Source organism: Schistocerca cancellata, chromosome 2, assembly GCF_023864275.1.
Source record: "Schistocerca cancellata isolate TAMUIC-IGC-003103 chromosome 2, iqSchCanc2.1, whole genome shotgun sequence".
Taxonomy (NCBI): Eukaryota; Metazoa; Arthropoda; class Insecta; order Orthoptera; family Acrididae; genus Schistocerca; species Schistocerca cancellata.
Window position 1 is genome coordinate 464,281,017 of NC_064627.1, and position 17,189 is coordinate 464,298,205.

General features: G+C 37.4%; 1 protein-coding gene across 1 annotated transcript in view; it reads left to right on the forward strand.

Moving 5' to 3' along the window:
* The window catches only part of LOC126161972 (cytoplasmic dynein 2 heavy chain 1), a 778,966-nt gene that overhangs the window by 694,200 nt on the left and 67,577 nt on the right, over positions 1–17,189 (forward strand). Inside the window, 2 exon segments of the mRNA XM_049918163.1 lie at positions 7,399–7,559; positions 7,753–7,989. Of these exon segments, the coding sequence (XP_049774120.1) occupies positions 7,399–7,559; positions 7,753–7,989 (398 nt within the window).

Genomic DNA, 17,189 nt, shown 5'->3' on the forward strand with positions numbered 1-17,189 from the left:
AAGGTCACTTTGTCCAACAGTGTGAAATAGTTGCAACAAAAATATTAAACTGTGTCACAGACCAATTAATGTATGTTCTTAATCAGGTAGAGTAATGTACAGGTAAAATAAGTCATTATCGCTTTGATATGAATTTCGAGATGTCTTTAAGATAAAGAACAAGTTGTGGAATCAGTGTTAATAGTGTATAAATGTTGGTAACCTTTTTCATTCAGTTTTGTATTATAATTCAATTACTATAAATCATTGTTTACCATAACACAAATTAACTGTGTAAACCATTAATTTTGGAAAAGCTTAACATGTATGTATCTTTGCAAGTCAGAACAACATATTCTTGCAGAAATCACCAACTAAAAATCTGTAATTAAACTCGTAATTAATGTTCCTGGAACATTCTGTAGAGAAATTCAGTGTAATGTCCACATATTAAGAAAACTAGTGAATATTAATTCAAACTGGAGACGTAACCTGATTCAGAAAGACAGTTTGTATCATAAATAATGTTAGAAGAATGATTCATTAATTTTTTGTAACACGATTTAAAGATTTTGTGATGTACATAATTATTCCGCATTTTAGCCTTCAAATGTTGTAAAAAGTCATTTTGAACATTTGAATTGTAATTTTATGTTGAAGAAATGTTACCAGCTCACAATTGTTTCATAAAATCACATAATTAATTAAATTACATAAAGATATTCGAGAATGTTCTGGACTGAATAATAAGAATTTAACTGTTAACTGTATGTATGTTTCAAAATTGCACTTGTAAAAGATCATTAATTTCGGAAATATGTGTTGCCGTTGTACTTGTTTTAATTTCTACTAAAACTCTGTAATATCAGTTTTGCTGGAATTAACTTATTGCCATTGTAACATCAAACATGAAATAACATAATAATGTCAAAGAACATAATTGTTAAAAGGTGTATAAATATACCCTGTCCAAAGCCTTGGAGAGAACGCTGTTGGAGTACTATCTTTCACAACTTCCTGGGAATGTGTGAGAATGACAGTAAAAGAAGGTTATGTCTTTTTTTTTAATTTTTTTAAAAATTTATAGAAAATTTGAGTATGTTGGAAAATTAGCATAGTGTGCGGACCAATTGGAGGACTGCAAACAGCCTAGTAACTTAAGAGCCAAATGAAATTCTAACTACATTAAATAAGAAGAACAATATAGATACAATGCAAACAAAACAGTGAAGAAAAAATTTTGGCCTCTCTATTAACCATGGCTTTACTACCATAAAAATATGTCTTCCAGTGTGCTGCTAATTCCAGACCTCCCACCATATTTTGTAAGTTAGCACACATAGACAAATGATTGTCTGAGGGGAAAGTGTTCAAACAAAATATGGCACCCTCATATGCCAGTCTATATACATACAGGTATCAAAGTCTGTTGTCTGATTCAGTTTTGTTAATCATATCTTCATAATCATGAATGATAGCCAAGACACTAACGTCTCCTTTCTCCACAATCTTAATACTTTCTCTGATGTTGAGTTCACCTAGTCCACCTTAGATCAACTCAAAAAGATACCTTCCTTGAGACTGCCCGTCATCTCTCAGATGGCTCTATGAAAACATTGACCTACCAGTCATCAACAATATCACCACTCTGGTAGCTGTAGATCCTCCCACTTTAAAGACCTGTACATTCTTACAAGCCAGAGGTAGCAGTGATGAATCATTTCTTGCTTAATGTGCCATAAACTTATCAAGCTCTTTGCGTATAGGTGCTTCCTCATAGCAGATCGCCAGTGCTATATCAATCTATATGATTATGAATATAATAGAGGGAAACATTCCACGTGGGAAAAATTATCTAAAAATAAAGATGCTGTAACTTACCAAATGAAAGCATGTCTGCTTGTGTCTGTATATGTGCAGATGGATATGTGTGTGTGTGTGCGAGTGTATACCTGTCCCTTTTTCCACCTAAGGTAAGTCTTTCCTCTCCCGGGATTGGAATGACTCCTTTCCCTCTCCCTTAAAACCCACATCCTTCCGTCTTTCCCTCTCCTTCCCTCTTTCCTGATGAAGCAACCGTGGGTTGCGAAAGCTTGAAATTTGTGTGTGTATGTGTTTGTGTGTTTTTTATTGTCTCCTATCAACATACCAACGCTTTTGTTACAGCATCTTTATTTTTAGATAATCTATATGCTTAATATTACAATCACACAAACTAAGTAGCTATACATAAGCACACCCTTAATACCTCATAGGCTGCAAGTTCTTTGGCTGCCTTTCATCATACCCTGAAATGAGGAATGCAGGCCCACTGATTAAGATGCCTGCAATTTTTGAAATGATATTTCACTACTCACACCTATGAAATACGGCTTTTCCCAATGCCACTACTATTTCCAACTCATTTCCAGAAGGTTTATAACCACATGGCACCTTGTCCCTTGGGCCCATCAAATATGTCTTATTTCATTCATGTAGCTACATTATTCACAACTACTCCACAACTTTTAATGTGGACATGACCACTAACCAGCTGTCTACACATATGAATGACTTCTACCAAGCTGCAACTGAACCATTGTTGGCCACATAAGGCCAAGCTGTGTTGTTGAGCACGTGATTGACTCCAACAGTGGCTTCAAAACCTGTTCCATTAAAGCAGTGAGAAAGAGTATAATGTTACATTAAAATTACCATTTTTCTTGTATAAACAGCAGGAGTCTGAAACAGATTACACCAAACTCCAGTTTTTCAACTTTTTTATTGTTTTCAAATGAAGAGGTTTTTAAAAATGACTTAGTTCCACAGATTCTGAAAATTACGTTCTAAATTCCATATCTTATTAGTTTTTTCATACTTCATGGGTATACATGTGTAATAAATGAAAACGTAGAGCTTAGTTCCACCCCCCAACATTGAAAGAGACTGTAGACACAGTCATAACACTAAAAAGCAACAAAACATCAGGGAGAAGTGGAATAACAGCTGAACTACTTAAGAAAGGAGGAGATAGAATTGCAAAATAAGTACACAGACTTGTGACCATCATTTGGAATGATGAAAGAATGGCATCTGAGTGGAAAGAAGTGGTCATAGCAACAATCCATAAAAAGGGTGATACATATATAAATAAAGAAGAATGGAGAAATAATAGATGCATCTCATTAATTTGTACAGCCTACAAAGTGTTCCCAAGATTCACCAGAAAAGATTGGAATCTAATTTAAAACAGATAGTAGAGGAGAAGCAAGCAGGATTCCACTGATCTGATATGCGCATTGAAATAAGTTGCATCATAATGTTGAGAAGACAACAAAACAATGGCAATATTGTTTATTGATTTTAACAAAGCCTACAATAATATAAACAGAGAAAAGTTGTAGGAGAAAATGCAGAAGTCTGGAAGTCTGGAATACCAAAGAGGGTTGCAAGTCTTACAAAAGTTGCACTGGAAGGCTCGAAAGGCATATTGGAAATGGGTGGAGAACATTCTGTGGCTTTCGACATAAAATCAGGAGTGAGGCAAGGAGGTGGAATATCACGGAGGGAGAAGTTAGGGTTGGTTACACGAAACAACACCCATTTAGCAGTAGTTCGTTTATTCACCTAAACACATGCAAGGCTCACAAAGAACTGAACATAGCGGAACAGCCTAAAGACAATGCTCAGAGTCCAAAGATGATGCTCAGAGTCCAAAGACGAATGGATATCGATGCTGGTGTCGACCTCATCAGTGCCACATCACCATTCTTGTTGAATGTAATAATACAGGAAGCATTGGATGCAACAAGTGAAGCAGAGGAGGGAAATAGCATAGGAAAAGAAAATGAAAATACTGGCCTTAGGGGGTGATGGAGCATTAATCGCTGAAAATCTAGATGACCTGAAAATACTCACTAAAAAGCTGTTTCAAAAACTAAGGAAGTTGGATTAGAGGTAAATGATGAGAAAACATCATTTGTGAGGGTAGAAAGAAATTATAAGATAAATAGATGGAAAACCATAGAGATTGATGATGATGTGTCTGAAGAAACAAGAGAGTTTAGATATGTGGGGGTCGGAGTAAAAAACAGAAATGATGAGGAACAAGAAATGGAAGCAAGGATAAAACTGGCATCCAGAACATTATATTCACTCAACAAACTACTGTCATCAAAAATTTTATCAAGAGGAACCAAAATAAGGACAAATAAAATCATAATCAGACCAGTATTATTATCTGGGGCAGAAATTTGGGGAATAGATAGGGATACAGAGAGGAAGATGAAGGTTTCCAAAAATAAAATCCTGCAGAAGATATTTGGACTAATTTATGAAGGAGGAGAATGGCAAAGAAGAAAAAAATAGAAAATAGTGGGCTCAGGTTGATGTCTAATGAACCAGATATTTTTGTGGAAGTCAAGACAAGGAGGCTAATGTGGGCTGGGCATGTCTATGGAAGAGAGCAGGAATCAAGACTCAGAGAAGTGTTGTAGAAGAGACCTGGACGGTGACAAACCTTAGATAAGCCAAAAATAAGATGGAGAGACCATGTGTCCAATGATCTTCAGATACTTAGAGCAAGGGAAGAGGATGCCAAGGACAGAATCCTGTGGAGAAGGGTGCTTGGTGAGGCTGAACACTGACTGTGGTTTGTGGGGCCAGGAGAGGAAGAGTAGATAATACATGAAAATGTTCTCTGAAGGTACAGAATGAATGTATAATAAGTACTGTATATAAACATCAATACATAACTGATAGAAAAATAAAATCGTCTTTTTGTGTGTGAACACTGAGCCAGACCCACAAAAGTTGTCTGTGAGTAGAAGTTATCTTGGCATGTTAATATGATTCATACCTCACTTTACCTGTCTTCATTCTGTACACAGGGGCACCTGTGATATTCTGGTTACAATAGGTTACACAAGTCAATAAAATGTAAGGACTGTTCCTAAGTACATTGTTTTGCATACATTATCAATCAGTTGCTCTATGTGACGTGTTCAGTGTCTTCGCATCATTGTTTCAGATATCCAGATATATTTTATTATGTGGCTGTTATGTGAGAGGAGAACCAAAACAAAGCATCATGGCTTCTGTGAAAAATGATTGTTTTCAGTCCTCACAAATGCAGGAGTCGAGGAACTGGGGAAATGTAAACTAGGAATCAATATTTTTTTTGCACCCATATTTGTGCCATCCCCATCTAATATCAAATTCTCAGCAGGCACTATTTGAAACAATAATTGAAGTGATGACATGTAACAACTGTAGAATATTGATGACAAAAGTATCAGTGTCATTTAAGGTAACTTAGCTGTTCTGAGCTCAATGCTTGGCCTGAACACCACATTACTCTGCTAGACATCTACATCTACATCATCTACATCTGTACTCTGAAAATCACTGAAGTGAATGGCAAAGAGTACTTTCATTTATTAGGACTTTTTCCTGTTCCATTTATCTATGGAATGCAGGAAAACTGATTGCTTTAACACCTCTGTGCAGACTGTGCTTAGTGTAAGCTTGTTGTCAAGATCCATATGGCAGTGATACATAGGGTGTTGTTTATATCCATAGGTTCATCACTTAAAGTTGATTGCAGAAATTTTCTAAGTAGTCTTTCACAGGTTAGATTGCATCTATCTTCAAGGGTTTCCCAGCTCACTTCTTTCAACATCTTTGTGACACTCTTCCATTCATGATACCCTTCTTTTATGCATTAAATATCCATTTTGGTCGTACTTATTATGAGTCCCACACATTTTAGAAATACTGTATTGCAGTGCCTGTTTTTTCAGAAGTATGATGTATGCACGTCCGAAGGAACAGGCACTGTGGCAACTACAGCAATTATGAAATAAATTAAATGTATTCATAGTTGTAAATATGGACAACCATCAGCTATATAACTGAATGATAACAACAAAAATTTGTGCCGAACTGGGACTTGAATCCGGTTTTCCTGCATATTGTGCCTTACCATCAGGCTATCCGAGCACGGCTCAAAGCTAGCTGTGTTTATACAACCTGCATTCATACATTCTTTATGTATATCCTATACAGGGTAGGTATTTTAATTTAAAGTCACTTCCCAATGTCAGGGCATGTGTATGATACTGCTTGCATTTCCAAAGGAACATTGCATCATACCTCTGAAAAACACTGGTCCAAATACCAAAATTCATCTACTTACTTTTAGTGTCTAATTTCATAATCTAATTCCATCAGCATCACATAACTGAATTTGACTGCATTCCATTACCTTTGTTTTTCAATGTTTGCTTGCCGATTGGTTGATAAGGACCTGTACTCACAAACAGCAGCAATTTGTGTCAGTTTAAAACCTACTAAGTCTCTGTCACTCTGGGTCTTTTTATGACTACTGTTCTTATGGCATGTTACATGATTGCGAGTGATACACCATTCATTGTTGATACATTAGCCACTCTGCATTGACACACCAACATATCGAGCAACTTCATTCACAGTGTGGTCACATCCAAACATGTTAGCCCTTGTTTGCCATTCTGTCACATCTCCTTGTCAACCCATTTTACTGTTCTGATTCCATATCACTGACTGGCACATACACACCTCTTCACAGCCATATATTACATCATTGGTGGATCATCACCAGACTACCTATTATCATTTCTACACCATTGACAGACTTCCAAAGTGGCTAGTATGCTCTTTGATGGAGACTAATATTTTGTCTGGTAAGTTCATTAATGATATCAAAAGGAAAATTGACCTGAGACTACTATAAAATTATGGAACATAATTATGGACCATACTTATCTTTAGGAGATAAAATTCTCGGTACTGCTCATAGCCATACATTAAATTGTAAACCACTAGCCAAACATATGGAATTATTATTTTATTCTTCAAGAACAAATTAATAATCCTGAAAGCTAGGATATTTTCCTGTATTTTTAGAGATGTCTGACAACAACAGTAAGAATTTCACTTCTGGAAGGCAAGTGGCACCCTCCAATTGTGTGTCATAATTTTATAAAATATATTAAACATGTCTGACTTTTTTTATAATGGAAACTCCAGGTAGCAACACCATCACTGTGGGAAAAGATAGATTGCTTCTTACCATAAAGAAGACATGTCAAGTTGCAGACAGGTACAATTAAAAGACACTTATATAATGCTTTTGGCTGCAAGGTTCATCAGCAGAAGAGAAACACACACTGAGGTGTGCTTGCTTGTGTGTATGAATGGTGTGTGTTTCTGTTTTGCCAATGAAGGCTGTGGCTGAAAGCTTTATGTAAGTGTCTTTTAATTGCGCCTACTTAACATGTCTTCTTTGTGATAAATAGCAGTCTATATTTTCCTACTGTGTTAACTTATTTTATAGCCATGCTCATAACGTTTGACACAAAATGAAGATTATTATCATTTTTTAAATGTTTCCTCTTACAGGTTTGGCTGACCTATCACCACCAGCAATTAGCCTGAAACAGTTGTATACAGAGTCATTACCATATGAGCCCATCTTGTTGATAACTTCCCCTGGAGCAGACCCTTCTGAAGAACTGCGTGAACTTGCCAGTGCAACTGTAGGAGAAGGAAAATACAAAGAAGTATGCCACTATATAGGCCTATTTCAGTTGGAAAATTTATTCAGTTTGTCATTCTGTTCTGTTGCTTATTTTTTTTAGATAATATTATATTGAAAGTTGCCGAAAATAATTTTTTTGATGTAGTGTCTTATATTACTGTTTCTGAACAGTAATTACAATTTTCTGTGCTGGTTAATTTCACTACCTTCTCCAGATGGTGCTGTGTGCAAATGAACTGAATGTGGCTCTGGAGGCTCTTCAGGTTGCTGCTGATCAGGGTAACTGGTTGTGCCTCAAAAACCTTCATCTGGCAACAGCCTGTCTACCTGATCTTGAGAAATATCTTAGAACAGTAAAGGGACATGAAAACTTTAGGTTGTGGCTTTCAACAGAACAACACTTAAACTTTTCATCTGTCCTTGCCCAGTCCTGCCTAAAGATGACGTATGAGGTACGCAAAATTATAAATTTTGAATTACAAAAGTATTTTCTAAGTCATAAAGCTTGAGTTATTGTGGTAAAACAGGCAAAAGTAAATGTGAGTAAAAAGATGTGTGGTAAAAAATAATTAATCTAATTCCTTAATACTTGACCTTAATATTTGACTATCTTTATAGATTATATTTACATCAGTGCGATAAGAGTTCCTATATCTCAGGGAGTCATGAAAGTGTCAGGATACATTAGTTAATGTGGATTAGATGGGTAGGTACTGTGAGCTTCATAAAAGGGCAGAGATTTTTGTTTAGATTGTTTTTAAAGGCTTCTCTGATTGTTGAGGATGAGGGCTTGTGGCACAGTCATTAAAGCTGTATCCATGTTGGAAACCTGACAAATTATCTGATATCCTTTTTTTTCTTAAAAAAAATATAAGAATAATGATACATTCACTGGACTTTGGGAAATGTCTGGAGAATGCATTTGAAGTGGGGTAAAATATTTTATAATTACATATAATAATTTGATAGCTGTAGAAACTGCTCATCAGATTAATTTGTTATAGGCATCGAGATTCCAAAATGAATTTTCACTCTGCCTTAGGGTATGCACTCATTTGAAACTTCCTGGTGGAATAAAACTGTATGTCAGACTGGCACTCAAACACGAGACCTTTACCCTTTTTGGGAAAATGCTCTATTGGCTAAGCTATCCAAGCATGACTCATGACCCACCTTCACAGCTTTTCTTCTACCAGTATCTCTTCTGCTACTTTCCAAACTTCACAGAAATTCTCCTGCACACCTTGCATTACTAGTACTCCTGGGAAAAAGGGTATTGAAGAGAAATACCTTAGTCATATACTAAAGGATTGTTGTCAGAATGAGTTTTCACTATGCAGTGGAGAAATCACTCATTTAAAACTTCCTGGCAGACTAAAACTGTGTACCAAACCAGTACTCAAATGTGGAACCTGGAAAGTAAAGCTTCAAAGGCAGATCATGAGACATACTTGACTAGTTCTGTCAGTATAGTACGCTTGCCAGCTAAAGAAAACATCTTGGGGATTAAGAAGGCACTTCAGGTGTATTTAATCTTTTTATTATCAAATTACAACCAGCTATGTGACAATGAGAACCATAATCTCAGGTGAGAGCATGGTTTTCAGTGCCATGAAACTGCTAGTGGTCTGATGATAAAAATATTAAATATATCTGAAATGCCTTCTTAACTCCTAATAAGATGATTAGTCACAGCTGTGGTTGCCCTGTCTAACAGGTCTTCTGTATAGGAAAAGATCCCTTGTTCAAATCTTGGTCTGCCACACAGTTTTAATCCGAGTGACACACACTTCCCTACAGAGTGGAAATTCTTTCTGGAAACAATGCGTTGTGCTCTGTCTAAGCCATTTCTCTGCAATATCCATTCTTTGAGGAGTGCTAGTCCACAAGGTAAGCAGGAAAACTTCTGTGGAGCATGGAAGGTAGGAGAAGAGGAATTGTAGAATGCAACATTCTTACCGTTGTTCAGGCCTTATATGGAGGTGGACTATGTAGGCTGTAAATTTTTGTGGTCCATTACTTATCTCTATTAACTGTTTGATTCTACCACTTTGCGCTATCTTGAGGCAGTAGACTCTGCTCTCAAAGATGGCAAGTCCATCCCAGCTGGAATCTCAAACACCAGTCACTACAAAATAAATTCAAGTACTGCTTCTTTATTGTGCATGTATTTTACCTCAAGACACACACACACACACTTACACACACTGCATTATATATGTACAGGGTGATTATAATTAAAGTTAAACTTTCAAATCGCTGTAGAAATAACACCACTGGTCAGAATGACGTCAACTTGCAACGGAATATTATCGGAGAAGGGGGAAAACGTATAGCCGGTGGGGGGGGATTACAAAATGTAGCAATATATAGCACTGTAAGCATCATAATTTAATAGTGACTGACTATATATGACAAATGAATCATACAATAATGCCTAAGGTGTACATTTGATGTTAAACAAACTGTACTAGTCAGTGTGCATGGGTGTACAGGTGTGGTACTGTTAGTTACATAAGCCCATACACCACGGTAAGGTCATTTCACATTGGATGCGAAAAATCAGTTTTTAATTGTCCTGAGGCCAAAAAGCACATAAAAAGCATCACTCACATCGATTTTCAATTGTTCTGGAGCCAACAACTACATAAAAAGCATCAACCACAATGGTTTTTAATTGTCCTGATGCCAAAAACCACATAAAAACCATCAATCACATTGGTTTTTAAGTATCCCGAGGCCAAAAACTGCATAAAAAGCATCAAATTGTATTATTAATTCCATGTGACTGGTGGAAAACATGTTCAATATGCTGTCCACTGTTTTCTGCAACAAGTTGAAATCGAAAAACAGCATGGTCCATAACTGATCGAAGCATTTCTGGGGTCATGTTCAGAATGTGTTGCACAATGTGTGCCTTCAATGCAGCTAAGTTTGCAATCGGAACAGTGAACACAACATCTCAGATAGCCCCACCGCCAGAAGTCACATCGATTAAGCTAAGGTGAGCAGGACAGCTGGGCTGTTGGGAAATGGTGGCTGATAATTCTAGCATTTCTGAAGTGGTGCTTCAGCAGCTGATTAACTGGATTTGGAATGTGCAGAGGTGTGCTATCTTGCATAAAAATGATCCCATCCACACATCCATGCTGTTGGAGATCTGGAATGATGTGGTCATGCAAAAGACACTCATAGTGCTTACCAGTGATGGCACAGATAACAGGACCGGAAGTACCTGTCTCTTCAAAAAAATATGGCCCTATGATAAATGATGCTGTGCACCACACTGTGACCTTTTCAGGATGAAGTGGTACTGCTTGATTTGCATGTGGATTTTTCGTTGCCCATACTCGACAATTCTGTCAGATAGAAGTGAGCTTTGTCCATCCACAAAATCTTCCACGGCCAATATTGTCCACTTCCATGTGAGCAAGAAATTCTTTTGCTGGCAGGTCAACAGGAAGCAACTCCTGCACATGGGTAATTTTGAATGGGTAGCAAAGAAAGATGTTTTGCAGGGTTTTTATACACAGTGCTCACAGGTATGTCCAATGTTCGGGCAATTCTCCATGCACTGCACATTTGCACACCACCACTCATTTCCTCCTGCATTGCGTTGAATCAATTCGTTTCCTCCCTCTATCAGTTTGCACACCAAAAGAACTGGTCTTTTTGAATTTGCAAATCTCTTTCTCCAGACCCATGGCAGTCATCAGATCAAAGCCTTTTTTCAAACCCCTCAGTGTCCGGAACTTCTGCAGAGTGACGTGTGCACTGTCATCATTCTTGTAGTACAGCTTTACAAGCAGGGTGTGATCCTGCATTGAGACAGTCATGGCGAATGTCACAGATGTGAAAGGAGGAAAAGCTGTGTGTCCGGTGTGTTTATACCAACTTCAGTGGGTCGTGGGCATGACAGGTGTTTTCATTTACATATTCTAACACATACAACACCATTTATTGATCAATTTTCACACTATTTTTTTTTCTTCTGCCGTATGTTTCCCCCTTCTCTGATAATATTATGTTGCAATTTGACTTCATTCTGACCAGTGGTGTTATTTCTACACTGGTTTGAAAGTTCAACTTTAATTATAATCACCCTACATACCGTATTTACTCGAGTCTAAGCCGCACTTTTTTTCTGGTTTTTGTAATCCAAAAAACCGCCTGCGGCTTAGAATCGAGTGCAAAGCAAGCGGAAGTTCTGAAAAATGTTGGTAGGTGCCGTCACAACTAACTTCTGCCGTCGAATATATGTAGCGCTACACAGACATGCTTTGTAGGCACAAAGATAAATACTGGCGCCAAAACCTCTGCGTCAGTAAATAAATTAAAAAAAAAAGGTGGAAGACGAGCTTTTATTCTCCACCCTGAGTTTCCACCACTGCATTTTCATACATTATCCAACGAAGTAAATACAAATTCCGTATTGTTCATCTTCGAATGTAGCAGAATTTCAATGTACTACAAAAATCCGACCGGCAAGACGGTTTGGGATGTTTGTCAATATGGCCAACTCTACATTCTGAATTTTTTTCTACCTGTGGGAAGAGATGGTTGCTAATAGGAACCTGAAGAAATGTGAATCACATGCAGTATTCTCTGCACCATAAGAAAGAATACGAATGTAAACTTTTGCAACGTATTGTTTCATGTTTTCTGCTATCTCAATTAAATCCTGTCTGCCTAATAAACTACGAAACTAGAGTGAGACAACAGCAAACATGGAAGAATATAAATATTGTGTCATGTTTATATTCGCATTATTCTTATGCCTAATGGTGATACAGTCAGAAATGAAGCACAGCAACTGACTAGATTTTTAAATCTAAGATGACTCTAATTTCTGTGCAGAATTTGATGTACTAAAGAAGCGGCCGCAAAGATTTTCAAACGGAGAAAATTCTTCGCTAAACTCTCGTTCAGAACATCTTCCATCATATGCAGTTTATTATTTGGTTCTTGTTGATCATTATCAAAGAAAGCAGCAGTATAAATGACAACAAATAGCAGTCTCTTGCCATTGTTTCGCTAATGAGACGATTCCTCTCTCTCTCTCTCTCTCTCTCTCTCTCTCTCTCTTTTTTTTTTTTAAATTGTAAGCGGCGATAGCGCGCACAAAAGCAAGCCATGCCGCGACAAACAATGCATGACACAGTACAGTAATGCATTTTCAGTTTAGAGTGACGTAAACACCTATAACAAAGAAAACGGCACTTATCAGATCAAAGCAAAATAAGCAATCGATTCAAACCAGACGAAGCACATGAAAAAGGAAGGGTACCCATATAAATACGGACGGAGCGCCTGACGCATAACAATGGCTACCTGGTAAAGCTTAACTGCTAAGCTCACGACTGGAACCAAACTACTGTAGCTGTATCGTCATTCATTCGACCTAAATTGTGTCTCGTAGTACAATGGACCAACTTTGTTTTGATTTGGAGGTGCGGCCTAAAACTTTTCCCTCCCCTTGAATTTCGAGTCTCAAATTTTACGTGCGGCTTAGATTCGGGAAATTTTTTTATCCTTTATTTCGAGTCTCATTTTTCAGGTGCGGCTTAGATTCGAGTGCGGCTTAGATTCGAGTAAATACAGTATATGAAGGTAAATCATTGAGGGCAAGTCATAAGATAGCTCAGCTGCTAGAGCACAAACCTGCGAAATGCAAAAGTCGCTGCTTCGAGTCCTTTTCTGGTACACAGTTTTAATTTGCCATGAAGCTTCAGAAAGTGCAATTGTTTCAGTCAATATTCTTGATATGTTCTGTAATCATGATTGAGGATTGTAGAATGTTACAGAAAACTACACTGCATTTTATAACAAAATTTTCAGTTTCTTCTAGAAAACATCCTCTGAACAATGTACCTTTTTAGGCTGTAAATATAAGATTCTTCTGTATACAGTTTTCTTGTCAAATCTGTTACTTTTGCTGAGTTCCCAATTTCACTGGAGTGGGCCACACTGGATCTACTGCTGTGCCTCAATAAGTGCAGTGATAAGACAAACGGGTTAATACTCTTTTTGGTGCACAGGGTATTTTTCATTGGACGTATTAGTTATTAATGCTTTTGAGGTGTCTCAGGTTTCAAGATTGTTTACAGTCTTCATGTTTAAGTTAACATAGGAGACAGGAGCACTACAGCCTGTGACGTGAACTGTGGCAGAACTGCTGGGTTACCAGCATCTGGGCCATGGGCATTTTCGTTCTTATGTTTAGCTAACACTAGCACAACCTCCACTTGTACAAACTGTACTATATGATCTCTTCAGCATATTATTTGCCTGGTATACTTTGTCTTTGTGTGCATTCCTGGAAGGGAGAGGACTTTCTGCTATATAAACTCTGCAGTGTATCTGCATCCTTTAGTTATAGCTCTATCATTTTTCCTTAATGTGGACAGCACAATACATGTTTTTGTGTGTTCAGGCACTGTTCTTATCTACCTTCTTTGTTTGTAACTTAGTAAGCTACCAGTTCCATTGGTCATTGTGCACAATACATTATAGTGGAATGAGACAGATTACAGAATGTTAACACATGTGTGTTATTCTATTTAACTGTGTTACTGTGTGTTTGTATACTGTGTAAGAGTAAAGAAGGAATAATGACTTTTTTTGGTGGAGAGTAGGTGAGGGAGGGGGAACCATAGATGAGTGGGCATACGTGCATAGTACTCTGATGGAGAGTGACTGGAGGAAGGAGGTGAGAGGCAAGAAGTGAAATTAAATTTATTTTATGTAGTGCCTGGTTTCCAAATTTATCTGGTCATTGAGCAACTGTTTATTTTGTATTAATGTCTTGCATTCATGGAAATAAACAGGGAACTGTGGTGTACAAAATTGTGACACGTTAAACATAAAAAAATGCATAGTTCTGCAAAGCAAAATAAAATTAGACCACAGTTGTCAGCATCTAATGGAGAAAGAAACCAAAAACATGCCAGTAGATGGTATTTCCTGATGTAGTACTTATTGTCTTTCTTGACACTAGGGTAGCACCTTTTGATATGAGTAAAAATTGCTTTTGTCAATAGTTGCACTTTTATTTTGTTACTGGGTGCAAGTTTTGATACAAAGTACCATCAAGACCATCATTTAATCAAAAAATTGTTGTAGAAAGTTAAAATAATTCATTAAGAAATATTTACAGTATAGATTTTTGCTTTGCAATAGCGGATGTACGGTATAAAATGAGGGTTGAAACATACTCAGCCCCTTACCTCTGGCATGCAGCAGTCAAACTTGCATGCCCAAATAGGTGTGTCTTGTACTAGAACTACAGGCCAGTGTTATGCTTTAAGTTGTTGCATATTTGCAGCGAGATGTAACAAGAGTGCCCCCCTGCGTACAGAGTTTTTTCCTTCTTGCAGACAGTTGTAATGTAAAGAGATAGTCAAAAAATAAAACTAGCAAAAAGATGAAATGTACAAAGATAAATAAAATCAAACAAAGAATAAAGCAGTTCCTACTGTAATAAAACATTAAAAACAGAATAATACATCTTGGTCACTATGCTTCCACTGTTGTGGAAAATCCAGAATAACATCTTTCATTTCTTCCTGACGAGCTCATGAAAGGTGTTATTTATGTAGTTAGTATGTCGAGAATTTCCCACTGTAAGTGTGCTGGATTGACAGGATTGATATACAGATTTGGAGCAAAATGGGCAAGCACAGGATGCTACCAATGTGGGGCAGTGAGTTAGCATCTCCAGCTGCTGTGAAGGGGTCACTTGCTTTTCTGCAGTAGCTAGGTAGTGTCTTGGAAATCAAGGGGCAGATGGGCACGCAAGAATGTCAATGCCCAATAAACAGTTGAGGAGATATAATGTGAAATGTCATTGTGTTCCAAGATTTTATTGGAAGATGTTGCTCTGATTTGTGAATTAATAAGACATGTTTACCTCATGTTGTAATTGTTGTGTATGAGCAAAAAAAATACAGAAGATACAGGATAGAATAATGACAATGTTACGAAAATGGTAGATTGCTATTCAGCATATAGTGAAGATGTTGAGTCACAGACAGATACAGTAAAAAGACTGCTAAACAAATAAGCTTTTGGCTAAAAGACCTTCTTTTTGAGTAGACAACACACACACACACACACACACACACACACACACACACACACACACACACACATGCAAACACGACTCACACACACCTGACCATGTGAGTTGTTTTTGCAGGAATGTGTGTGTGTGTGTGTGTGTGTGTGTTTTCTACTCCAGAAGAAGGCCTTCTGGCTGAAAGCTTACTTGTTTAGCAGTCTTTTTTGTTGTGCCTGTTACAATGTAACTCAGCATCTCCACTACATGGTGAGTAGCAATCTATCTTTTTGTTACAATATTGTCAAAATACAGAAGAATTATTTGAAAAGTGGTTACGTCATTTCGTAGCTTGCATAGATCGGAGCTTTCTTACAGCCCTTGACACTCTGCAGACTGGATCAGTGGGACTGCATAGCAGGTCCATTACATCAGGAAACTTCAAGAAATGTGGTTGTACAAACATAATTAAGGCCAAAATTGTTGTGGCATCATCAGGGTTACAGATCATTTGTGGAAGTAACACATGATATTGGCTTAGTGCACCTGCAGCAAATGGATGTTACATTCCATTTTGGCACCTTAAGTGCAGGATGCAAATAAGAGGTGCTAAAGAAGAGAACTGCTGCAGAAATAAGAAGAATTTTCAATAAATAATGGAAGAAAATGGGATGTTGCCCATGGCAGCCGAAGTAAAAAGTGCAGAAGATATAAGTTGGCACACGGTGTAGTGTCACCCAAAAGAATTTAAATACTTAAGATGAAGTGTGACTTGTTAAAAGGAATGGGATAAATAAAAATAGTTGTCCATAGCACCAGCTGACAGCAAGATACCTTTGGATGCTTGAGTAAAAACTTTTGGGATGTGAGTCAAGAAGCATTATGTTGATATGGAAGAATTTCGAGTGCTGATTTTGAGGTTACAAGTGCAGCAGCTGTGTCTGACGGCACTTTGGCTGAGGTCAATGAAAGTGACAACAGCACAGTTTTGCTTTGCAGTATGGCAGCTGGTTGGCTGACTATGCAACAGTGGCACAGCAGGCCATCGCTGTATTGATTCGCACATGCACAACACATTGGTAGCGCAGTGCAACTACCTGTACATCTAATTAGGTGAGTTATATGTAAGACCAGCTCAAACTTTTGTTTGCTATTTTATCATGTGAGAAGTTGTAGAAACACATTTCAGTGGTTGTAAGCAGTGGTGTTCAAATAGTGTCATATTATTGAAGTGTTATTAAGTGTATATTATTTTGTCCATACTGTATACTGGTTGCTACATGCAAAATGGGTAGCATTATGTAAAAAGTATTAAAGAAATTGGAAGAACTTGCAAGTAATACTACAACCCAGGGACAAGCATTGTCAGACTTGAAAGGACAACATGAGGAGTTAGATACAAAAATAGACTCTTCAAATGATATAATTTCTAATATAGACACAACCTTAGTAAAGTTACCTAATAAATTAAAGAACAAAATAGAAGAACAATGCAATTTCGTCAGGAAGATTGTTGAAGAGCAATTCCAAGGGGTACACTATGGATTTGACATTAAATGATCAAATCTTAGATATACAAGGTGGGGTAGAGGTGTT